Below are 25,497 nucleotides of genomic sequence, written 5' to 3' on the forward strand. Positions count from 1 at the left end.
TGCAGACCGCAGCCTTTCTCCCTCCGCCAGCCTCGCCCTCTCCGCCAGCGATCGCTAGCTTCGCTCCCTGCGCCAGCGTCGCCCTCTGCTTCTCAACCTCAACAATGTATCGCCAGATTTGTACTGAATCACCTAAATCAAGTATTTTTGATTTTGGGTTAAATTACATATTTACATTGTTAAATGCTGCGTTACTGCTCTGCTTCTTGTTTGCGGGTTTTTTTTTTTTTTTTTTTTATGAGGGTACAGTTTAGTTTGTAAATTACAAGGCATGTATAGGTTTGAAAATGAAAGGTGGCAATGGAGCTCTGTTGCTTGTAATAATTGTACAAAACCATCAGCTATGTTTATTTTGATTTGTGTACAGTGATCTTCGTCATTACCAATGATTGAATGCTACCACTAATTTTCTGGTTGCTGCTAATCAATTCGAAATTGGTTGGTGTTCCAAAAAAAATTTTGTCTGTCATGAAAATTGCTATGACATTGCTCTGTCATGAAGTTGATCTGCTCTATTACATCGCGCTCTCTTATCTGCTTTCTCTGCTCTGCTACCAGACTTGGTTTCTTTTACCCACTACTAATATATTCCACTAATAATTTAGAGTTGTTCTTTTTCTTTTTTTTTTTACTAAATAAATATAAAACATTAGTTGGTGGAGTGGATAGGACCTCATCCTTTCTTTGAGAGGGCAAGGTTCAAATCCCACTACCTACAAATTTGTTAAATTTGAATTTTTTTTATAATTAATCGGTTAATTCGGTTAGCGAAATGTGAAATCGTCGAATTATTCGGTAACCGGTCAATAAATCGGTTCTCGTGCAATCGTTCCTTAGTTTTCTTAACTAGTGTACCTCCCGCGCGATGCGCGGTGATTATGATTTTAGACTCGCGGTGATTATGATTTTAGACTCGCGTAAAATGTGCCTATATATGTTTTGTGATATTAATATATACTAATAAAATGATACCAAAATTATTTTCTGCAAAGTGATCTAATATTTTAATATAATCAATGTAATTTATACAAAAATTTTTAGACTCGCGTAAAATGTGCCTATATATGTTTTGTGATATTAATATAAACTAATAAAATGATACCAAAATTATTTTCTGCAAAGTGATCTAATATTTTAATATAATCAATGTAATTTATACAAAAATATAACATGCGTCTATATAATAGATATTGTATCACTTATATAGAGAGATTCTATAATTATACAAATTAAACCAGATTTATCGTATAAAATAAGTTTTATATGAATTTGTTATATAACATTATGGATTTGGTGTGAAAATGATGAATTAAAAAAAAATCAACCTATGACATTCAAACTCTAGACTAAAAATTCATTAAGCAAAACTATAATTTCACCAAAAATCTTCATGTATAATTTAAGGGATGAAAATTGTTGCTATTAAGCATATTGGTCCTTGAGAGACTATATCTCAACACATATTTTTGAGATATTAATAAACACGTAAAGATATTTGAACTTAATTTAATACCTATCAAAGATAATTGTATAGATACAAAAAAATACATACATTAATAAAAAATAAAGAAATTGGAGAAGCCTCAATTGCAAAATTTAGAAAGATTCGGTTTTTTATTTAAAAATGTTTAAAAGTGAGATCAAAATTACAAAATGAATATAAATTCATGATTTATTTTGTAATTTTTTTAGAACAATTGATTATAGTCCCTTCTTAAAAATGAACAATTAATTCTAATTTGAATTTTTAAAATTTTATGGTGTAACTTATGCATAATTTTTTTCTATTTAACTTTTAATTTAATTAACTTTCAACATATTTATAAAACTTAACTACATAATAAGTAATCACTAATTTTCCTGTTTTGGTTAGTTTACTGTTTACTCCACGTTATTTATTTGTTGCTAGATTTTAATCTATAATTATTTTAATATTATTTAATTTATATAAATGATTAATGACTTCAATAAAAGTAGATACACTCATTATTTAAAGAACGTTAACCATATATATATGTGTGTATTCAAAACAATTAATGAAATAAATCATATATATATAATACTTGTTTTCAAATGAAGAGTGAAAAAAGGCAGAAAGAGAAATAAAATAAATAAATAAATATGAACCTGCACGTCTCATTTTCTCATAAAATCATGGGCATTACATTAATAAATAAAATTACAAAATTAGCCTAATTTTTTCCAATTCCAATTATGTCCTTCAAATTGAAAGAAATTACATTTACTTTGCTTTTTATATTTATAAAGATTATAATTTTTTTCACAGTTTCATTATAAATGAAATAATCTATTTACATAAAATAGCTAAAGTTTATATATTTTAAAACTTTAACTACTCATTCTGCTCACGATAAGTGTGATTTTTATTATTATTATTCGTCTACAATGAGTGTGGTATCTTCATTTCAGGACAAATACCCCTATATTTTATCCATTCACACATAATATTTATAACTCATATCACAAACTATTTATTAATTACCTAATAAATTAACTTGGTCAGATCAATTCTTCACTTTATACATATCTCTCAATATTTTTTAAAACTTGTGCTCTTTCATCCACACCACACTTATAATAAATTGAGATAGTATTATTTATATACTGACATAAAAATGGCTATTTTTCAATTAAACTCCCACAAACAGACGAAGTTATTTGACCAAAAATCTATATAATATATAAAAGAATGGATAACTTATGAAAATTTAAATATTTTTTTTTCTTCTTTAAAATTTTACAACTTTTTATTTAGAGAATATGTACTCATATAGCCATATTGAGCAGTGAAACTCAATTTTCGGCTTCCCATATGAAAACACAGTTATTTTTTATAATTTCGGTCCAAAATATCCTTGACTCCGCCGATCCCACTACCCAGCCCAATTCGTACATGTGATTCTCCCTCTGTCTCTCTCCCCCATTTCTCTTTACACAAATGGACATATTTGTGACAAGTGTACCTAATGAATGACACAATCGATACGAATTTACCCATTTATACCAATTGTATCATCATTGAATATTCAGTCACATTTGGCACGAATGAGTATAATTGTGTCAATTGTATCTAATGAATGTCACAATTGACATGAATTTACCCATTTGTACCAACTGAACCATCATAATCCGCGCGCTCCAACCCAAAACTTAAAGCTCAACCAGTGCGCAAACTCGAACCGGTCCACCTTAATTAAGGGCAAAATAGTCTTAAAACGTAAAAAATGACAAAAATTTGTGTTTTTTAGATGGGAAACCAAATATTGAATTTCATTGCTCAATAAGACTATCTCAAAAGTTGATTCTTTTATTTATGTTTATATATAAAATATTTATTTGAAGCATAATAATAATAATAATAATAATAATAATATATCATTTAATTTCGATTTCTATCGTACTACTAGTGCACCTAAAACTGGAACTAGTTTAGGATTTTAGGTTAATCATGAACCAAATGTCAAAAAGAAAAGGTTACTCGTGAACCTAGTATAGTACTATAAATAGCAAAAACATTGAAAAGAATCTAAACAGATTTATCTTACCATGAAATATCGAAATTAATTAAAAGGTCCAAACAAACAAAAGCCTGCATACATTGTTCCGTTTTCTTTTTTCCTTATTGGTACTATAATCTAGTAAGAAAAATCAAAGTATAAATATTACAAGAGGCAGCCGCCCGCCAACTGAACCAAGGGAGGGAAAAAGCAAACAAGATAGATAGATAGAGAGAGAGACAGGGGATGAGGTTCAGCGTGAAGGGATGGAGCAAGGGCGGCGCCCGGGCAGGTGTGTTGCAGGTGGGCGGCTGCTCGCTGGAAACTCCGGCGCTCCTTCTCACTACTCGCAAGGGTCTACCCGCCTTCATCTCCCCCGACCTCCTCCCTTCTCTCCCCACACCCGATTCTCGCCTCCTCCAGTTCAGCCCCCTTCACTTGTACGCCCTAATTAATCCTCTTCGTTAAAATTCACATCACATACGTTCAATTTATGTGCTTTTCGTTGTTGCATATGACCTGTTTGTGTTTTTTTCCGCATGTAAAAGTTGTTTTTGTGTATTTTGGATTAATGTCAATGCTGAGCTGTTTTTTGTAGTTAGTTTATGCTAAGGATGTGTTTGGTTAAGCTTATAAGCTCCAACATATAATAAGATGTCTCAGTAGTTTGTAAGTTGTCAAAGTGTTTGGATAATTGAACTTATAAGTTGGAGAGAATTATGAGCTAGACAGAGAAAAACCTAGTTGGATAAAGAAAATTGGAAGGTAATATGATGGAAATAATAAATTTTGGTAGAATTATTTTTTTAAAATTATTGTTGCTTATTTGATTATGAAAAATAAGTTGAGGTTGAGGAACTTGTTTTTTGGGAGCTTTGTAGCTTATTTTTACAGTTTATAAACTGTTATGAGCTTATTTTCGAAAACACTTCTCAAGAGCTTTAGCTTATAAGCTCATAAACAACCTATAAGTTGTTTTAAGGAGCTTATAACCTCAGGCAAACACCCCCTAATTCCACCATTTCGACTGTGTTTTTTCAGTGTAGAAGGCATATCGTTGAAAGCAATATCCGAGATGGGAGGGCTGCATCAGATGGTTGGTTTGAAGGAGCATGTGTTTGCGGCCAATCCGGCGGATTCCATTATATCCATACCGGATTTTCAGAGCACCAACAAGATTGGAGCATCCTTTGAGACTCCTTCCGGCCGCTTCCTGGTATAACTTTTTCAATTCCCTTTTTGAACTCTTTGCGATATGTTGAATTGCTTATGTGTGATGCAAATCGACAATTTTGGTTTATTGCAGATAAAACCAGGACAGTATGTGGAAATGATTTCTTCAATGAAGCCTAATTTGTGGGTCACATTAGCTGATGAGGTCCCTGCTTGGGTTTCTGAGAAGAGAAACAGAGCATCAGTTGAGCGTACCATGAGATGGCTTGACGATTGCTTGGCATTAGCTAAAGCCAATAATGTAAGCACCAAACTCATTTCGTTTATGATTGTAGTTAATTTTCTGGCAATGGATATATCTTTTTCTTTGGAAAACTTAAGAAATCATGATCAAACACAAGCATTGTTGTGATTCTATCATGTCTTCTGAGATATCCTACTTTCAATGCATTAAAAATATCGAGTACACGCACTAGAATGGGATGTGTCACTGTGGATACGACTTTACAAGAATTGTGATGAATTACATGACATTGGATAGTTCGTCGGCTCTCAGAGAAGTTGAAATTATGCATCTGTGACTATATTGATACTTGTCTAATCTTATGGAGACTCTTCTTCTGTAGGCTCTTTATTAATTACTGAATTTTAGACAGGTGGAGCTGTGTTTGGATCCATTGTAGGAGGCTCTAAAGTTAATGAACGGAAATACTGTGCGCAAGAGGTTTCAAGGCGAAATGTCTCAGGTGTTTAAGTAGACATCTAATTTATAAGTCACTTCTGGTGTTATTTTTGGTTGGTTTTCTTTATTTATATATGCTTTTCTTTGGGAACGGGGTTAAATTTTGTTGGTTTGCTTTTCATTTAAGAACTTGATTTCAGTAGAAACTATCAACTTTTCACTCTTTACATAGGATAAACAAATCTGTGATTCAAAGTTGATTTGTGATTTTATTGCGGGAATGCATCTTGTATGATTATTGTCTGCCACATTTGAATTCATCATATGGGCGATATATGTGTTTATGGATTCTACAATCTTTCTAGGTTGGCATTTTTATTTTGTCTATATTGAGAAGCTTTTACTGTTTTATTCAGGTTTTCACATCAGTGGCTTTGGTCTTGGAGAGAGTATGGATGAACGCCCTGCTCTTCTCAGTGCTGTTACTGTATGGATTATGTTGTTTCAGAGTAAATTATATATTCTGTTTGATTTTTCCTAATTGGAACTGTCGTGTAAAATTCAGAAAAGAAATCATTGCCCCTGATATTTTCTGTGAATTGAATGCTAGATGAAATTGCATCTTTTAATCATTATATTTTAAACCTTGAAGAGAAGGCAAAAACTAATTACTCCTTCAAAAACTAACTACTTATACCCCATTCCATTTTCTTGGTGTTTCTTCAATTTCAGGAATGTTTACCAGACGATAAGCCACGCCAGATAAGTGGTCTTGGACTTCCAGGTATTCACTTGTTCACATCTATTATTCGTTCCCTTTCTCCTTAGGAATTTTTCCCTCAAAGCTTTTGTAGCTTGTGTAGGTTTGAGCTGATATGAGGCAAAACACTAAATATTGATATCAACTTACCAAACATGATGATCATATTTGATACCTGATATATGTAAAGTTTTGTCTTTGTGTGAAAAATGAATTTGGTGAATCTTCAGAAAAAGTCTCATCCAATTATTATTATAACTCAACAAATCTAATTTCTGTCTTCAAAATAAGTATTCTCTGTTTAGCATCTATGCTGCTCGGATGCCCTTTTTCTACATTGAATGTCTTCTTGTACTAATCTTGCAGAGGAGGTCTTGCAAGGTGTTGCTGCTGGCATCGACCTATTTAACTCCACGTATGCTGTCAAGCTCAGCTTTATTACTCTCCTGCCCTGCCGACACCCCCTATAAAGTTTTCAATGAAATAATTTACATCACAGTTTGATGAATTCCGAAATAAAGATAGAACATGTTTGACAGATATATATACCATCTTACGGTTGGAGGCTTTGCGCTTACATTTCCTTCAGAGGAAATCAAGAGGCGTGGTTCCATAGACCAACTGAGCGACACAGTCAGAGATGACGGTACAAAGATCAACTTAAAAGCAACTATTTACAGGTTATTGTTATGCTCTTGATTTCTCACGTAACCTCACTGTAATTGACATTTGCTGTGAGATGGAATGGGTTGGTACACGAGAGGCCAGGTCTGTTTTGTGTTAAATCGGGAGACTTTTTTCTCAATTATGCAGTTATGTAGCTTATTTTTCTTCTTGTTATTCGTTCTTCTTCGTTGAATTTGGTGAACACTTTGGGAAGATTATATATGGCATTTCATTGTGTTGGAAATTTAATTTTGCAGGAAAGACACATCACGAATTCTAGAGGGCTGCAAGTGCTATACATGCCAGAATCATACAAAGGCTTATATAAACCATTTGTTTAACGTTCATGAAATGTTGGCACAAATTCTACTAGAAATGTATGCAGTTATATCCTTAGCCCCATTGCAGTGTGTGTACTTTGTCATTTTGCCTAACACGGGCTCCTGTTGCTTTTGCAGCCATAACACACACCATTATCTTGGATTCTTTCGCAAGATACGAAACGCGATCAAGGAAGGAACGTTTGAGGAGTTTCGCCAGAATTTTGTGGAATCTAGACGCGAGCATAATGCAGCTCTTGCTTTGTGTGCATGATCGGATGCAGTAAACTGGTCCTCCCTCTACTGGGAAGACGACGGAGATTATATTTACAAGTGGTACCTATATACAATCATCAAAACATGTAATCAAATTATACTACTACCTAATAGAATTTTACTTTGGTAATTAAATTATGCTATGCTAAAAAATATGTTTTGTACAAATACAGATTAAATCCAAATATAAACAGCCATTATTATGCCTTTTTGAAGGGTTAATGGTAGTCTTTTCCCTATTTGAAAGACAAAAACAAAAATATACCCACTATAAAAAAAATATATAAAATGTATTCATTTTGGAGTTGAAAGGACTAATAAGATATCCCTAAGACAAAAAAGAAAATACCAAACAAATTCCCTTGCTCACCACGCTCGACATCTCCGCCTTGCTCGACAGTTCAATGCTCGACGCTCGACGCTTTCGCTTCGCTCGATAGTTTTCAATTGCTCGACACGCGATGCTCGAGGTGTCGAGCAATAGTTTGAACTATTGCTCGCCTTGCTCGACGCCTCCGCCTCGCTCGACAGTTCTCAGTTGCTCGACACTCGATGCTCGACACTTGAGTGCTCGACGCTTCAGTGTCGAGCAATGCGCGAATTACACATAAGGGTAAAAATGTCCTAAGTGGATAAATTTTATTATTTAAAAAAAAGTGGTATATTTTATGTTTCATCTATCTTTCAGGGTATATCCCATTTAACCTTTTTTTTTAATCACCTAAAAAAAAGCCGAAGATATACTAAAAAAAAAAAAATCAAATAAAAGCGTGTAAACATAATCGATCAATCTCTAGCAAATCATGGATGATGGAGCGCCGAGATGAAGGCTCCATCCGAAAAAGAAGGCTCCGTAAATATATCGAACGTACATCACACTATCTTATTTGCTATAAAAATGTATAATATCACTATTAGTTGATAATCTTACTTATGATCCCAGTATTTTATTATATATCTGTGCTTGCAAATTTTTGCCAATTCATTGTAGTTTTTAAATAAAATTAATTGATTTTTAAAATGATTTATATGTACATAAAAACAAAATTCAAAATTTATTGTGTTAAATATTCCCCATGCATTGCATGGTAGCTTAAATACAAATAGTCTCTCCAATCCATCCCAATTAAGCTATCAATGGAGGAAAGGGGTAAAGGCGTAAAGCGCGGTTATTGTGATTCGACTGAAACTGTGCAGCCAGTCGTCATCGTGAACGAACTGCAGCCAGTCCTCATCGTGAACGAACCTGGATATGTCGCTGCTGTTGGGGGTAATCATTTCTCCATTGATTTTACTCCTTCTCATAATTTATTGTCATTTCTCTATCTAGGTTTTGGAATTTGGGATACGGAATTGAATCATGTCTTGCTAGGATAATTTTTTTGAAGTTAATTAGTGTTTGAATAGTTAATTTGATTATGCTACATCATCTAATTCTAATACTTTTTGTTGTTGTGGTGGGTGATCGTTTCGTAGTTTGTCAATCGAAACAAAAGAGAGATTTTAAGTCCCAAATAGAATTAGTTTCTGATCAATTTAACAATATGTATGTTAGGCATCCCAGATCACCTTAAAATTAAGGGCGGGCTGTCATATGGGATTCGCTTTCCCATTTCCAAGTATCCCAAAAATCTGCCTGAAGATCCTATTGAACGGCGAAGGGTAATTCTATTAATTAATCAGTACTACTCCATCTCCATTAATGTGTCGTTATTCTGAAAAATCAATCTTAAGCAGGCTTTCTTTAAAGATTTCGAGGATATCCATACACAAAAGAAGCCCCGGAGGGCTTGGTACATTTATCTGATTCGTTTTACTCTCTACTCTACTTGCCAACCCTTTCACATTGCTGTAATTATTTTGTTATATCATGTTAATATGATGATGTTTTTATGTGCTTCAGTTCGCTTTGCAAGCAGTTGTTGCCAGAGGAGTATTTTATAGTACATATCAATTCAAGTGGAAATCACCCTGCAGGTATGTATCAGATTCACACACACATATATATGTTCTCTCTCTCTCACATACATAGCCATTAGCCAAGCTCTATATGTATAGACTTCTATGACTCTCGCGCTCCCGAGTCCATCCCATCCCAATCAATGGAGGAAAGGGAAGAAGATGGTTGTTCTTATCATACTATTGAAAACGGGGCAGTCGTCATCAACGAACCTGGATTTGTTGCTGTTGTGGGAGGTAGACTATTATTAATGATTTCTCTATCAATATATAGTGCCAAATCCTCTAATCCTTGTTGTGTTGGTCGTATTTTGTGAAATCAATATAGCCAATATACATGGTTGTTATTTTTGTTAGGGATCCCACAAGATCTGAAAATTAATGATGGGATATCATTCTCGACACCATGTCCTGTGTTAAAGTATCCCAAAGTGATGCCTGAAGATCCTACTGAACGTCAGAATGTAATTACTTCTACTACTCATTCATTGTGAAACAAATATATGCATAAATATTCCCTATATAATAAGATTGAAATATTATTATGAAAATCAACCTTTTCCAGGTTATTTATGAGTGTTACAAGAAAGGTATGGAAAGTGATGCCTTTATAAATGCCTTTTTACAAGCCTATATAAAAGCAAAATCCGAAGCCCAAGGGTTGAGGTAATTTATTAGTTAATTGTTGGCTGTGGGTTTTTTCTGATATCTTCAAGTCTAACTGTCAACCAACCTCTTCAAATCGCTTTATTTGATTAGTTATCAAGATCATCTGCATATATATCATATTAATATGATGTTTTCTTGTGCTTTGGGCTTGCTAGCTCTAGTTCGATTTGCCATCAGCAGGAGGAGGCACATAACATGGACCAACAACCTCCTACTACTATGTTAGAATTTAATATAGCAGGTTTGTATCAGATTCACATATATATACTGCTGATATTTGTATATATATTTAAACTCTCTCTCTCATTGCTATTCTCTATGTATAGCGACCCCTGGATGGTGTCACTATCTCCGATCCATTTCATCAGATCCCATCCAAAGTAAGCTAGATATGGAGAGATGGGAAGCTGTAAAATCTGTCTGTATTTTGGAACGCCCTAGTGGTTGCACTCTTTTACGGCGCGATTTTGGTGATTTCATTGAAGTGGTGGCTCTGATGGGAGTCATAATCAACAAACCTGGAATTGTCGCTGCTGTTGGAGGTGGGTAATAATGTAACAATAGTTTAGTAGTAATTTCTCCATATCAGTCATTCACATAATTTCTTCTTATATATGTGCCGAATCGGGGGTAAAGTGCAAAACTGAATCCCTCTTATGCTACTACGGTTTGAATAGATCATATTAATTTGATTTGAATACAACAAAAGTGCTAAATCTTCTAATCCTTCTTGTTGTCAATGTCATGATCATATTTTGTCATTTGAAACGAGAGAGAGAGAGAGAGAGAGAATATATCTAATTTCCCATTTTATCAATTAGTTTTTGAGATGAATCTAACAATATGTGTGGTTATTATTTTTTGTTAGGGATCCCGAATGCGCTGAAAATTGAAGGTGCGATAACGTTCTGGATTCGCTGTCCAGTTCTCAAGTATTCCCAAGTAATTCTCTTATTTACTACCAATACTTTTACTTTGCACCGTATGCATATATTCCCAAGATTGGATTGTTCTGGAAATCAACCTTGACCAGATTAAGCTTGACACCATTAATGGAGATGACGTGGACGCCAAAGAGGTAGAATATACAAAGATCTTTAGAGAGGACGTTATACAAGCCTATAGAAAAGTCTGTCTGGCCAGGTAATGTATAAATTAATTGTTGATTGTGGATTCTAATTTTTTCCGATCTAATTGCTCTTCACATTGCTTTGATTTTATGAATATCGTCTCTATATATCAATTTAATACATTTACTTTTTTTGTGTGCTTTGGACATCATAGCTCGAGTTCAACTTGCAAGCAGGAGGCAGAGGCACATAGCATAGATCCACTATGTCCTATGGCAGAAGTTAATATTATGGAATCTCAATGTATGTATTGAGTTTCATATCTTATTATATTACTCCATATATGTGTGTGTGATATTTTGTTGAGCAACTTGATTTATCCATCTATATATATGTTTTTTCTTACAACATTGCAGTTGCATCTGCTTCTAATGAGCTCAACAAGGACAACAGCGTTGAAGCATGATTTTACGAGCTCAACGTTGAAACATGATTTGCACTTATGTTTATGATTAGTTCAGACTTTCTAGTATTATTAAGCTCAAGTTATAAAGCGTTTGCATATTCAATATCAATGTTAGTGTTCGTTGTTGCAATTCGGCACTCTAGTGTTAGTTTTAATTTGGCACTGTTCATAAATTTCAGATCGGTTATTGCTCTTTAGTATTAATATATGTACTTTTAGCTTTTTATTATGAGTTTTTAGTATATTCAAAAATTTCAAAAATTTAAATACAATCACAAAAAGCTATTGTAAGAGGTATTGATGAAAGACTGATAGGAATAGCAGCAATTTTAAGGAAAAGGTATTGATGGCTTAAAAGTCCAGGCTTCTCCATGAATAAGATGGATTATGTGGTGCAGCAGCTTGGAAAATATTCATGGCCTGTTTTGCCTGATTAAAACAAGAAATTAATATCTCTAATCCACCATCAGATTTAGCACCACAAAGAGTTGTTCAGTTTCTCCAAAAGAATTGAGACGTTTGCATGTTTGCTCTGGCACAAGGAAACAACTCATTAAATAGATCGGGAAAGAATTTACTCTATTTGATTTAAGATAGATGTTGTTGTGGAGGTGTATTTTTGAGAGAGTCTAGATCTCGGCTCTTGGATTTCTTGAGAATGATTCAACTTATAAAATGACTCTTCAATTCTATATAAAGACTTGCTCAACTTTTCTAGGAAATGAGAATGCATGCTAGACAATAATTAATGAGTAGTATCATAGCACAACCTACCCAAATACTCTTTAAATAAAATCATACTAAAACTTGCTACACATTAACTGTAGAAATTGGCGTTTTCTTCACTCGATCTTCTGACTTCCTGCTTTGAACATCAATTTTTGTTTAGTTCCTTTGTGTTGTATGGATCTGATATTGAAGAATTTTGATTTGAATATCAATTTTTGTTCAGTTTCTTTGTTTACAGAGAGAGGTAGTAAATAGTCCCCTATTATATAATCGTTAATGTAAAAAATAAAAATAAAATAAATAATATATATATATATATATATATATATATATATATAGCTGCTAATATATTTACCTCGTCATTTTTATTCTTAAATTGTTAGCTCATCAACATCTCTCATAAGAGCATCCACAGCCCGGTGCTTTAAAAAAGCACCGGGTCGACGCGGGACGAGGGGAGACACAAGGGCTCGAGACGCAGCCTGATTCAACGACGAGTCTTGTTGGAGCAATGGGTCGATGGCCGATTTTGGCGAAATCGTGCGCTACACGCGCCGATTTAATAAAAAAAAGAAAACAGAAATTCGGGATTAAGTTTGCATAAATGGCGAAGACAATTTGGGGAAGAAGTGGGGAGTGGAAAAAAGCTTTTGTTTTTTTATTTGTTTTTTTTTTAATTTTTAAAATTCTATTTTTTTAATTCTTTTAATTTTTTTTATCTAATTTTTAATTATTGTAATATTTATAATTTTAAAATCTTATATTTTATTTTTATTGCAATGTTTGAATTTTAATTTTAATGAAAATTTGAAAAATTAAAATAGAAGTGTAGAATTGAGAATTTTGTAAAAATGAAGATTTAAGCACCAACCTAAGACAAAAGGGTTGTAGAGGGTTGATGCTTAGGTGAGGACCATCATTTAAGCACCAACCTAAGACACTAGGGCTGTGGATGCTCTAAGGAGTACAATATCCCCCTTATTCTTGATCGGCACTTAGCTCTATCCAATATTTTTCATTTTTTTTTTCAAAATTCTCAAGTGGGTCCCACTCTACTTATCAATGTATTATAAAGAATGAACTTCCTTTATTTGGTATTTTTTATGAACTTTCATTTTGTTTGATATAATCTCGAAAATATCGCCTCAAGCTTTGTAGAAGCAGATAAGTTTTGTGCCTTCGCTTTTTATTGTTTAATTTAGTTTTATTTTTTTTTCATCGGGTTTCACTGAATTTTGCTATGTTGAAGAAGAAATTTTTTATTTTTTTTAATTTATTTCTACGTGCATTTGATTAATATGGATGCTAATAATTTGAGCAGTTGATATTTCCAAGATTCATGTGTGTTATTTCGTAGATTCAATCATGGATTATAAAATATTTTGTTTATATAATGGCTGTCAGTAAAAATATAATCCCTCAATTGAAACTTTAAGAACCAGAAATAGGGTTGGTTGGGCTCGATAAATAGATGCTCGAAAAAAATCGAGCCTAAAAAACCTGCTCAGACGGCCATTCGAGGCTAAAAAGCCCAGGGTTTTTGAGCTTTTTGGCCTGTTCGATTTTTTTAGCTATTAATTTATAATATTTACTTATATAATTATATATTTTAAAATTTAAAATAAAAAAATTAAAAATATATTCATATTTAGATTTCACTTTTATGTTAGCTCATTAATTGAAAAATTTTAGCATCTGAATTAAATATAAAATATATTATATCTCGAATTAAATACTTGGTATAAATTATATAGGGGTGCGCTCCAGTGAGACCCCCTATTTTTCGTGTAACATGAGTACAATGAATAAGACATATAATACTAATGAACAAAACATATATCTAATGAACAAGATGTATATACTGATGAAAAATAAAAATTAAAAAATTCGTAATGAATAAGACATATATACTGATGAACAATGCAGTATATACGATGAATAATAAAATTTAAAATATTCTGCTCTCTCTAGGATTCGAACCATGCGAAAAAAAATCACCCTCCAGATACAATATCAACCATAGAATTGATAAAATAAACGCACCAGATCGTGCTCTAGATCTCACTAAAATTAGGGGATCTCATTGGAGCGGTCCCCAAATTATGTATATATATATATATATATATATATATAGAGAGAGAGAGAGAGAGAGAGAGAGAGAGAGAATGGTTCAACAGAGAAGCTAAATATTGTGGAGAATAGAGAATTCGTAAAATAAAAACGAACAGATCTATAATTTTAATGAACAGATCAATGTACCACATGAACAACAATTTGCCAAGGGTTCGAATCCTGCTAGTGACGAGTTTTTCTTTATTTTTACTAAATACGACTGTTCATTACTTATGTTGATCTGTTTGTAAAATAAATAGATTTGTTCATAATGAATAAAAAGATAATTCTCTATTGAACTCAACCCTATATATATATATATATAGGAAGAGGTTCTAATAAAAACCTCTGTTAAAATGAGAACTAGGAACCTAATCTTGACCTTATAAATATTAGATCCAATGGTTAGGATTTAGTCAACAAAAGAAACTGTGCATCTATTATATTTTACTGTGCAATTAAAAAATATGCAATTTATGCAATTGAAACCAACAATGCAAAATACTCAACCAAATCGAAATTGTGCATCTATGCAATTGAAACTGTGCATCTATGCAATCGAAATTGTGCATCTGTAGTTTAATCTCAGCCCTCTATTTTATTTAAATCAATGGTTTTAAATTGGTTCCTAGTTTTCATCTTAAGAGGGGTTTTATATTAACCATACCCTATATATATATATATATATATATATATATAGGGGAGGGCTAAAACAAGAATGCTTCTTAAGATATAAAATAAGAATTATTTTCAGCCCTTAGATCATCAAGATCTACGGTTGATTTGTAACCCTGTTGGATGAATTCGTGGTCCTGAGTTCGAATCTCAAAGATAGCAAAAATTTATTTTTCACAATTCGTAATCCTGTTGGATGAATTCATACGTGTTCTACATAAAATTCGTACATTGAAAAACGTTTTTATTTTTATTTTAAGAAGTGTTTTCACGGTAGCCCTTCCCTATATATATATATATATATATATATATATTATATCATTCATTTAAATTATTTATTTTTATGAACCTCTTCATGATATAATGAGTATTACCATTTCTCTTTTACTTTGTCGTGATCGTGAGTTTGCCCATTTTTAGAATAGACTTTAACTAGTGTAGTATGGAATGTGAACGTCTGTTTTGCTAATTTTATAGTTCAAAATGAGTGCTTTCTTGATTTGAATACAATTCTATTAATTTTGAGTTTGTTTAATATATTTACTATTACAACTTTAAATTTGTTTAAATACTTTAAAGTGTTACTTAATAAACTATTTATTATAAGATTTTCACTTATTTTTCATCGTGATTTGACTTACAATAGTATGATTTAAGATTTTTATTTCATGATTAATTATATTATAGTTGTGAATTTATTTTCGTTGTGTTTTGACTTAACAATAGACTTTAATTAGTGCAGTATGGAATGTGAACGTTTGTTTTGCTAATTTTATAGTTTAAAATGAGTGCTCTCTTGATTTGAATACAATTCTATTAGTTTTGAATTTGCTTAATATAGTCACTATTAGGACTTTAAATTTGTTTAAATACTTTGACGTGTTATTTTATAAACTACATGTTATAGGATTTTCATTAACTTTTCGTTGTGTTTAAACTTACAATAGTATGATTTAAGATTTTTATTTTATCTTTAATTATATTTGTGGATTGATGATTTGATTTGATGTTAATCGATTTAATTTTTTTTTTCATTTTTATAGCAAAAAAATACTCCCTCCGTCCCAAATCACTTGGCCTACTTTTCTTTTTGGACCGTCCCACCCTGCTTGACCTATTTTATTTTTTAGTAATAAATTTGCACTACTATAAATATGGACCCAGATACTTTACTTTACCTTACAATACAATTTTACCCTCCTTAATAACCGTGCCGAAAAAAATTAGGTCAAATGAGGTGGGACGGAGGGAGTAGAATATAAGAGAGGGAAAAAAAATTATTGGGACGGTTTGGCCCGATCGTCCGGTGGCCCGATAGAGGTTGGATTGAGCTTGCTATTTTGAGGCACGATCCGGCCCGACCTGGAATAATTTAGAAGCCCAATAGACTAGGCCATGCTGGCCCGACCCAGCCTATTTGACAACCCTTGTGATAATGGTATTTTTAATTATGAAAGTAGGGTTATGTGGAAAGAAATCAGGTCAGTGATAAGGAAAGTAGATCTGTATTGGTATGAATCAGCTTAGTAATAACGGAATAAATCATAATAATGGCATAACAATGGCATGAATCAAGTGATAATGATATTTTCAATTATGAAATTTGGATTCTATGCAAAGATATCAATATTGCCAATGTGATGATGCAATTGTGATTCTATGTCTACAATATGCATTTTTACAGTTGGTAGGCGTTTTTTCAGTTTATCGGGACCATAGGCTATAGCTCCATTTCAGCCTCCTACCGAGCCATCTGCAGAGTCTGTTCACCTACATCATCTTATTCAAACTTAGGCTCTTGTTATTTCTATACAATCGCCCTGTTGTTCGGCCTCCCAGCTTTCCACATCACCCACCTCGTATGTTGTGGCTTTATTGACCCCACATCATCTTATTCAAACTCAGGCTCTCGTTATTTCTATACAATCTCTTATTCTCCTTGTTCGCCCGGTTGTTCGGCCTCCCAGCTTTCCACATCACCCACATCGTACATTGTGGCTTCATCGACCTGCAATCGTTATTCCATATCATGATCCTTATATATAGGCCATGGCCTTATCATCCAGTTCAGTTGTCATGATAGCCACATCTGCATTAGTCGCAATTGCATGTTCAGCGGCCTCATGCCATGGTCTCACAACACTTTCCTACAGTTTTAAGCCCTCTGCATCAGATTCTGGCTACACATGTAGTGGCGACTATGCCGAGTGTGGATGCAGGTGCATTGGCTTATGAAATGTAGGCTACGGACACTTTTGGCTAATGAGATATAGGTTTAGGTCTTAATGCGCATGATTGGAGTCACAACATATTTCGAGATATATTGTAGGATTGATTTACAAGGGTCATTCTACATATGGACATCAGTTTTAGTTTAAAAGACATGGAAATGTTTTAGTTTTGTTTCTTGATTTTGGCCCTGCATTACACGCGATGGAAGTAGATAGAACAGTGGCCATGTTGATTTAGTTGTTGCACATGCCGATGTGGCGATTGATAAAGCCAATTACCATGTATACATTTGATTATTCAAATTGCTTATTTTTGCATCATTTATAAGTATCAACTTGACCACAAAACAATATCAATTTACATATACTTTGCTCAATTTATATACAGGGCGTGGGTCAACATACACTATGATGGTTGTTAGGAACAAGTGAAGAAAATTTAAGGCGTTCAATATCTAGTCGAAGAGGTTCTTGATCAACTAGATTTTGATGAATATTCTGGAGGATGGATACTCTTGAGCATAGTCTTAAGATCGGCATCTGTTTGTGGAGGTTGACCTATATATAGGGCGTGGGTCAACATACATTGCGATGGTTGTAAGGAACAAGTGAAGAAAATTTAAGGCGTTCAATATCTAGTTGAAGAGGTTCTGGATCAACTAGATTTTGATGAATATTCTGGAGCATGGATACTCTTGAGGAGAGTCATAAGATCAATATCTGTTTGAGGAAGTTGACCTATATACAGGGCGTGGGTCAACATACACTGTGATGGTTGTAAGGAACAAGTGAAGAAAATTTAAGGCGTTCAATATCTAGTTGAAGAGGTTCTGGATCAATTAGATTTTGATGAATATTCTGGAGGATGGACTCTCTTGGGAGAGTCGTAAGATCAACATCTGTTTGAGGAGGGAGACTTGTATACAGCGCGTGGGTCAACATACACTGCGATGATTGTAAAGAACAAGTGATAAGGATAGTAGGATTCTGTATTGGTATGAATCGGCTTAGTAATAATGGAATGAATCATAATAATAACATAATAATGGAATGAATCATGTGATAATAGTATTTTCAATTATGAAATTTGGGTTCTATGCAAAGATATCAATATTACCGTTGTGATGATGCAATTGTGATGATTGAAATTTGATTCTTATTTGATGTTGCAATTGTGATTTTATGTCTACAATATGCATTTTTACAGTTTGAAGGTGTTTGTCCGTTTATCGGGACCATAGACTATAGCTCCATTTCAGCCTCCTACCGAGCTATCTACAGAGTCTGTTCACCCACATCTTATTCAGACTTAGGCTTTCGTTATTTTTATATAATCTCTTATTCTCCCTGTTCACCCTGTTGTTCGGCCTCATAGCTTTCCAATCACCCACTTCGTATGTTGTGGCTTCATCGACCCCATATGATCTTATTCAGAGCCAGGCTCTCGTTATTTCTATACAATCTCTTATTCTCCCTGTTCGCCCTGTTGTTTGGCCTCCCAGCTTTCCACATCACCCACATCGTATGTCGTGGCTTCATCGACCTGTTCCGCCTCATGTTATTCCATATGGACATCAGTTTTAGTTTAAAAGACATGGAGATGTTTTACTATTGTTTCTTGATTTTGGCCCTGCATTACACACGATGGAAGTAGATAGAACAGTGGTCCATGTTGATTTGGTTGTTGCACATGCTGATTTGGCGGTTGATAAAGCCAATTATCATGTATACATTTGATTATTCAAATTGCTTATTTTTACATCATTTATAAACATCAACCTGACCACAAAACAATATAAATTTACATTTACTTTGCTCAATTTATATTTACTTTGCTCTCAAGAAATATATGAACAAGTTTTGATGCGTATTCTCATTTTAATGTAAATGTGATTAGTAAGCCTAATTGAAATATGTTTGAATAATGTGTTAAGTATTCAATATATCTTTCTTTTATTTCTTTTTCTATATTTACTTCAAGATTACAATATGCCACAAAATATATTTATACGGCAATGTATTGTTTGTTGATCATTTGATCACGAGCTTTATATGTGATTTAGATTAGCTTTTTAGGTTTTTCATTATAGATTATCTTTTCACCTATCCACATGTGATTTTTTCTAGTCTTTTTTGCCTTTTGCTTTTCTATTTACAAAATACTTTTACATCTAAAATTTTGTAAAATGTGCTCAACTCTTACCAAATTTATAGCTAAAAGTATTCTATAAATAGAAATAGTCTTAATTAGTTATATGTTCTACATTAATCAAAATTGAAAATTAAAAGATATGTTACCAACTAACATAAAAGCTAAATCATTTTAAGATCAAAGAGATACAATAATGAACATAATTCTCAATATGACAAATTAAGCGATAAAGTAATGCTACTATGATAAATGTAGTTAGAAAATATATTGGGACGAGAAATAAAAATATGATATTGATATTAATAGAAAATTTTGAAGGTTGGAATGAGTAATTTATATTTTAGCTATAAATTATACTGACTATGTCCACGATATCGTTTCCACTTTTGCCATTTTAGTTCATCCATGATAGCGATTCCACTTTCATTTATAGCAGTAGAGTCTACAAATGTCCACTCACAATAATGTCAATAATAGTAGGACTCAAACTCCACTCACAACAATATCACTATTATAAACTATTATCCACCAATTTCTTAAAAACCCGTGTTGTCCATAAAGTGGAAACGATATCGTGGACGAAGAGAGTATATATATAAAAGAAAATTGGTTGAAGATACATTTGAAAGCTCAAAAATTGAACAATTAATAGAGTTTTAATATATTTAACTTTTCTAAATACACGTCAAAAATGGTTTTTGGCCAAAGTAATCAAAAATGGATTTTGCCCAAAGTTGGTGTTTTCTAAGTACAACTATTATATTCCAACTTGGTGTTTTTTCGTGTATTTACATGCAAAAAGTCCTAAAATTAACTTGGCTATTTTTTGTAAGAGGACAGTAGCAGACTCAATCAATAGATTCAATACATAAAAGCAGACGAATAAACTAAAGTCGCAATATAATTTAAAGTTCCATTTATTAACAATATACAACATTTACTTATTTTGACTTAACATTAAAATTCCTAGGATTTTTTTTCATTTGCTTTTAATCATCTTTCAAATGGTGTTGATTATTTAAAATTTATATAAAAATAACTTCATAGAAAGTTATTTACAATATTTTACATAATTTTACAAAACGAATTCCTTTAATTTTTGTGTATATATATAACATATTAGTAGGAATATCATGATAGGTATGAGTAGTAGTATTTCTTTTATATGAGTGTTTTAAACTATTGTTAATCTAACTTTTTTTTTTGGAAATATGCACCCAATTAGGATAAATATAGAGATACCATAGTTTTTAATGAACTATTATATTAATACAAACATATTATATTATATTATATTATATTATATTATATTATTTTCCTTAAATTAAATATGTAATAGGACATAACTTAATTTTTAATATATATTATATTTATAAATATAGAATATTATACTATTGTCCTTAATTTAATACTCCCTCCATCTCCATAAATATGCATAGGTATTTCCTGTATGGGTTTTAATGGAAAAGTTGTTTAGAGTATTGATAGTGAATAAAAGGTCCCACATGAAAGGTATTATTAAGTAGATTGTGGGTAAATAGAGTACGAGTTATAAGAGTAAAATTGTGAAAATTATAGGATAAATATCACTTTGTGTCTCAATGTATTAACGAACATGTTCTATCGTTCGGATAAGTGCATAAAAGTACTCGATGTATCAATTTTTTCTTATTTATGTCCCGAAAAGAAAAATGGCATCGAAATCGTGACGTGGATCAACGAATTCCTAATAAGCGCCTTACACGGCTTTTTTGGGCCGAAAAAAATAAATCTAAACTTATGTGCCTTATTCTTTCTCTCTCTCACTTCCTCCTTTCTCTTTTCTCCCCATTTTTCTTCTTCCTCTTCACAGTCGCCGCCTGTACAACTCCGACGACTTCAACTGACAGCCCCCAAATTCCCCCCCCCCCCCCCAAAAGCCAAAGAAACCCTAGTAATCACCCCCCCCTCTCTCTCTCCCTCGATTTGTGGCGAGAAAACAGCCAGAAGGGCCATTGACGTCGCTTTGTAGTTGGAGTCGGCCGCCACATCTCCATCTCCGGTGAATTGCGTAGTCGGCTATCACCACCACCACTAATCCTATCAATCATCTTCTTTCAGAAAAGAGGCGAGCCTTGACCAAGAAATCTCCAATTTTATCCTCTTCCCTCTCTCTCGATTCTGACCACAGTCGCTCGTCAAAGTCGCCACCACCTTCTCTCCATCTTCGGCGAATTTCGCAGTTGGCCATCACCACCACCACTAATATCTTCTTCTTCCAGAAAATGAGGCGAGCCCTAACCAAAGAGATCCCCAATTTTCTCCCATCCCCTCTCTCTCGATTCCGACCACAGCCGCTCGTCAATGTCGCCGCTGCTTTATCTCTCTGCCCGACGGTCACCACCATCGAACTTTTTTCCTCTCAATTTTGATTGAGCAGCAGCTATAATTGAATTTTTTTTTTCGGTCCAAAAAAGCCATGTAATGTGTCTATTTTGACTTTCTGTCTATCCATGTCATCACTTCGATACTGGAAATTTTTTTGGGAACATAAATAAGAAATACGGTGAGTACTTCTATGCTCTTATTTGATCGATTGGACATGTTTAGTAAAACGTTAATACGTAGGGATACAAAGTATACAAAGTGATATTTACCTAAAATTATACTCCCCCTCCACAAAAAATAATTACTTTTTGTCATTTTGAAATGTCAATAAAAATTAATCTTTTTCTATCTTTTAAAACTTTTTATCACATGGTGGGCCATTTTCTCGACTCACAATATAATTAATTATCATTATTAACAATACTTTTTAAGTTGGTTTCTTCCTCCACTCACAATACACTAACAGTTTTTATTAAAACTCGTATCGTCATCTTCTAAGACTATTTTTAGTGGACGGAGGAAATATGTGGGTAGTGTCAAAAAATATGGTGTGCATAAATTTGGGGACGTAGGTATGCATAAATATGGGGAAAGAATGGAGTATGAAATAGTCATATTATACGTGATTCAAATTTTATAAAATAAGGCTCTTTTATAATAGGTATGAATTATGACCGTCATAGAATATAGATTTTGGATTAGTGTATTTTGAGTGGAGAAAGTTCAAAAAATAGACTAATATTAATTGTAATGTTAATATCGTGATTAATTGTCAATACTATAATTAATATGAATTTACTTTTTCACTTGTAATATATTTAATTAATTACAATTATTGAAATTCGTATCAAGAGCTTATTGGAATATATCCGCTGCAAAAATTAGTATAGAAAATAATTAATACTCCCCCGTCTATGAAAAAATTGCTACAATTCATTTTCGGTCCGTTCACCAAAAAATTTCACTTTTCATTTATAATAATAATAGGGTTCACACAACTTTGTCATTGATGTGACTCTTACTCTACTTTATAATCACTCAATTTATAATCAGTGAATTTTAATTTACATTTTTAATGGGGCTATTACTCCACTATCAATCATTTTATTAAAACTCGTGTCATCCACAATGTATCATTTTTTGTGGACGAATGGAGTATATTATATTATTGTGAATAAAATAATTTGTTTTTAATATTTGAAACATAAATTCATATTTAGAAGTTCATTTGAGCTCAATTAAGTTCGAATAAGCTCGTGAGGCTCGAAGCTATTTAGTAAACAAAGCTCAAGATTCAACTTGATAATAAACAAATCAAATTTGAGTTTGAAGGTATTCCGCTCGATTCGATTTGAATACACTCCTAAGTATATTTGCAAATAAGACAGTACTTAAAAACAAATAAAACATTTATTTACAATAAGGGTGTGTTTGCTTTGAGGTATGAGGAAGGGATAAGCTATATTACCATCTTATACCTCATTTGCTTTGATGTATGAACAAATGTGGGCAGGTTGTATAATTTTTTTTTGCAGTTCCTTATCCTTTGGGAAATGGATAATTTTATACCTAAGAGGGGGTGATATAATTTTATATCACCTTATAAGGAATTGATAAATATATTATCCTTCAAACTAAATAAGATATAAAAAATATGATCCCCACTTTAAATGATAAATTTATACCTCATTATATTATCCCTCCATTTAGAAGGATAAAAAGCAAACACACCCGTATATTCGTAAATTAATGAGACTTAAGTGTTGCTTGAATTGGGCAAGTCGCGGAAACGACAGGTCAAATCGAAACACTAGAAAACCCATCCACATAGATATGAATGTATGTACATGATTTTGCCTAAAAATAATATGTCAAATTCAATATAATATTTTATAACGTCGAAAGGCGATGTTGTATGGTTTTCGCCCACAAAAAGAATAGCACTTTCATGAATAAACTGTATATGAAAGTGTTATAGATTTCATGGACAAAGTGAATATATAAAAAGACTAGGTTATATTATCGTCAAGAAGATTGGGTATTCACTGAGTATATAAAACATCTAGGTTATACTATCGTCAAGAAGATTGGGTATTCACATCTACACACAAACCTAACGCATCCATTCACATTCAAACTTAAGATGTACCACAATATAGAATTACTAAGTTTGTGTTGACGTTAAAAAAATGACTATTAGGCTCAACTTGTATTTGACATATTCTTTGATTAAGGTCAACTTATTTATTTACTTAATATGACGTAATTAATTAATAAACCAATAATGTGACATCATGTTCGCGCGCTTGTGGAGCCATGGCATAAATTATAAAAAGACATGTGTGAATAAAACTATACATATATAAAAAGACTAAATTAGGTATGAAAACAATATACATAATTAATTAATATGCACGTCTAGTGCAGTTTCCACATATTAACTAATCACACCAAAACCTCGTATGACGGTAATTTTTTTTTTTTTTGAGAACAAGAGCTAAACTTTCATTACTCAGTAGAGGAATAGTTCAGAACAAAGGGAAGAGACCCTTGGGAAATAAAAGGCGAGAAATTAGAAAGTGCAAAACTAGCAAGCCTATCAGCTATATAATTACCCTCCCGTGGAGTCCAACTGAGCGCAACCTCATGCAGCGAGTCCATCACTCTAAAGATCTCATCAAGAGTATCCCCAAGATAGGAAAGATCTGGCTCCCTCTTCACCAAACACCAATACAGAATCTGGCTATCAGTCTCCACAATCACATCCCCCACCTCCTTCTCCGTGCACAACCGCAACCCCTCCAGAACAGCCAAAGCTTCCCCCTCCAGGCAAGAGAAGACTCCTCGCCTAGCTCCATAACGACACCCAATGATCTCACCGTCACCATTCTGCAAAACACCCCCCACACCAATCCCAACATCGTTCACAACAGCAGCGTCACACGAGATCTTCAGCTGACCCGACCTCGAGCAGAGAATCTTACGAGGCGTCCTTTGAGTGGTGGGCGAGCAAATCTTCTTCGGCCAACAAGCACGTTGGGCTATTTGGAGACACTCAACATGGCTTATCATTTTACCTTGGAAAATCAACATATTTCTAGCATACCAGGAGGACCAAGCAAGGGAAGCAAACATCACATGACTCTCCTTCTGGGGTAATCGCCGTATCCGCTCAAACCACTCTGTAATAGTACATATATCACCAATCGGAATCGGTTGGAGTCTAAGAGGTGAAACCGCCCAAAGAGCTTGAGTCCATGTACAATCCCGTAATGCATGTTCCATATCTTCGTCACACTCTCCACATCTCCTGCAAATCGGATCAATGTCAATTGATCTTCCTCTTAAAGCAGATCAGCTGGTTGGGAGAGCATCCGCTAAGCATTTCCACATGAAAAGCTTAATCATTGGAATCACATCCAGCCCCCAAATCCACCTCCATAATTCCCGAGAGGAGTTTGACGCCGAGGGTTCAGAATGTCTTTTCAAATCAGAAGCCAACCAATATCTCGATTTCACCGAAAAGGAATTGAATTTTCCATAGGGCCAAAAGGGTTTATCTTCCTCATTCGGATTCCCATGCAACTGCGATAAGATTTTCCAGCCATCACTATGGTTAACCAGAGTCAGCACCTTATCCATATCCCAACTGGAGGAATCATTCAAAAATAA

At 33.3% G+C, this 25,497-nt stretch overlaps 2 protein-coding genes across 5 annotated transcripts; both read left to right on the top strand.

Annotated features, from left to right (window-relative positions):
• The first annotated feature begins 3,554 nt into the window (after nucleotides 1-3,554).
• Nucleotides 3,555-7,602, top strand: LOC130995466 (uncharacterized). Of its 3 annotated transcripts, XM_057920756.1 has the most exons (10): nucleotides 3,555-3,958; nucleotides 4,560-4,734; nucleotides 4,825-4,992; nucleotides 5,344-5,437; nucleotides 5,790-5,860; nucleotides 6,106-6,157; nucleotides 6,500-6,548; nucleotides 6,673-6,813; nucleotides 7,057-7,176; nucleotides 7,258-7,602. In XM_057920756.1, the coding sequence occupies exons 1-10, from the start codon at nucleotides 3,765-3,767 to the stop codon at nucleotides 7,391-7,393; spliced, it is 1,200 nt and encodes a 399-aa protein (XP_057776739.1). In that variant the 5' UTR covers nucleotides 3,555-3,764; the 3' UTR covers nucleotides 7,394-7,602. The 3 variants fall into 3 exon arrangements, 2 of the variants coding, with proteins under 2 accessions (XP_057776739.1, XP_057776745.1); XR_009092178.1 differs by lacking the exon at nucleotides 7,258-7,602 and having other exon boundaries at nucleotides 6,673-6,901; XM_057920762.1 differs by lacking the exon at nucleotides 5,344-5,437 and having other exon boundaries at nucleotides 3,684-3,958; nucleotides 5,790-5,882.
• A 723-nt stretch (nucleotides 7,603-8,325) lies between these two features.
• Nucleotides 8,326-11,785, top strand: LOC130995478 (uncharacterized). Of its 2 annotated transcripts, none has more exons than XM_057920785.1 (13): nucleotides 8,326-8,665; nucleotides 8,951-9,057; nucleotides 9,133-9,188; nucleotides 9,299-9,372; nucleotides 9,454-9,591; nucleotides 9,712-9,818; nucleotides 9,920-10,020; nucleotides 10,179-10,264; nucleotides 10,350-10,565; nucleotides 10,892-10,918; nucleotides 11,025-11,166; nucleotides 11,308-11,396; nucleotides 11,510-11,785. In XM_057920785.1, the coding sequence occupies exons 1-13, from the start codon at nucleotides 8,533-8,535 to the stop codon at nucleotides 11,557-11,559; spliced, it is 1,326 nt and encodes a 441-aa protein (XP_057776768.1). In that variant the 5' UTR covers nucleotides 8,326-8,532; the 3' UTR covers nucleotides 11,560-11,785. The 2 variants fall into 2 exon arrangements, with proteins under 2 accessions (XP_057776768.1, XP_057776760.1); XM_057920777.1 differs by having other exon boundaries at nucleotides 8,328-8,665; nucleotides 10,892-10,965; nucleotides 11,057-11,166.
• The last annotated feature ends 13,712 nt before the right edge of the window (nucleotides 11,786-25,497 follow it).

The sequence above is a fragment of the Salvia miltiorrhiza genome, chromosome 1 (assembly GCF_028751815.1).
Source record: "Salvia miltiorrhiza cultivar Shanhuang (shh) chromosome 1, IMPLAD_Smil_shh, whole genome shotgun sequence".
In the NCBI taxonomy this organism is placed as follows: Eukaryota; Viridiplantae; Streptophyta; class Magnoliopsida; order Lamiales; family Lamiaceae; genus Salvia; species Salvia miltiorrhiza.

Coding starts and splice junctions, on each gene's coding strand:
- LOC130995478 (XM_057920777.1), top strand. CDS start 8,533: ATGGAGGAAAGGGGTAAAGGCGTAAAGCGCGGTTATTGTGATTCGACT. Junction 9,592..9,711: donor ATTTGTTGCTGTTGTGGGAG/GTAGACTATTAT, acceptor TATTTTTGTTAG/GGATCCCACAAGATCTGAAA. Junction 10,265..10,349: donor GTTAGAATTTAATATAGCAG/GTTTGTATCAGA, acceptor CTCTATGTATAG/CGACCCCTGGATGGTGTCAC.
- LOC130995466 (XM_057920756.1), top strand. CDS start 3,765: ATGAGGTTCAGCGTGAAGGGATGGAGCAAGGGCGGCGCCCGGGCAGGT. Junction 5,861..6,105: donor CTCTTCTCAGTGCTGTTACT/GTATGGATTATG, acceptor CTTCAATTTCAG/GAATGTTTACCAGACGATAA. Junction 6,158..6,499: donor AAGTGGTCTTGGACTTCCAG/GTATTCACTTGT, acceptor CTAATCTTGCAG/AGGAGGTCTTGCAAGGTGTT.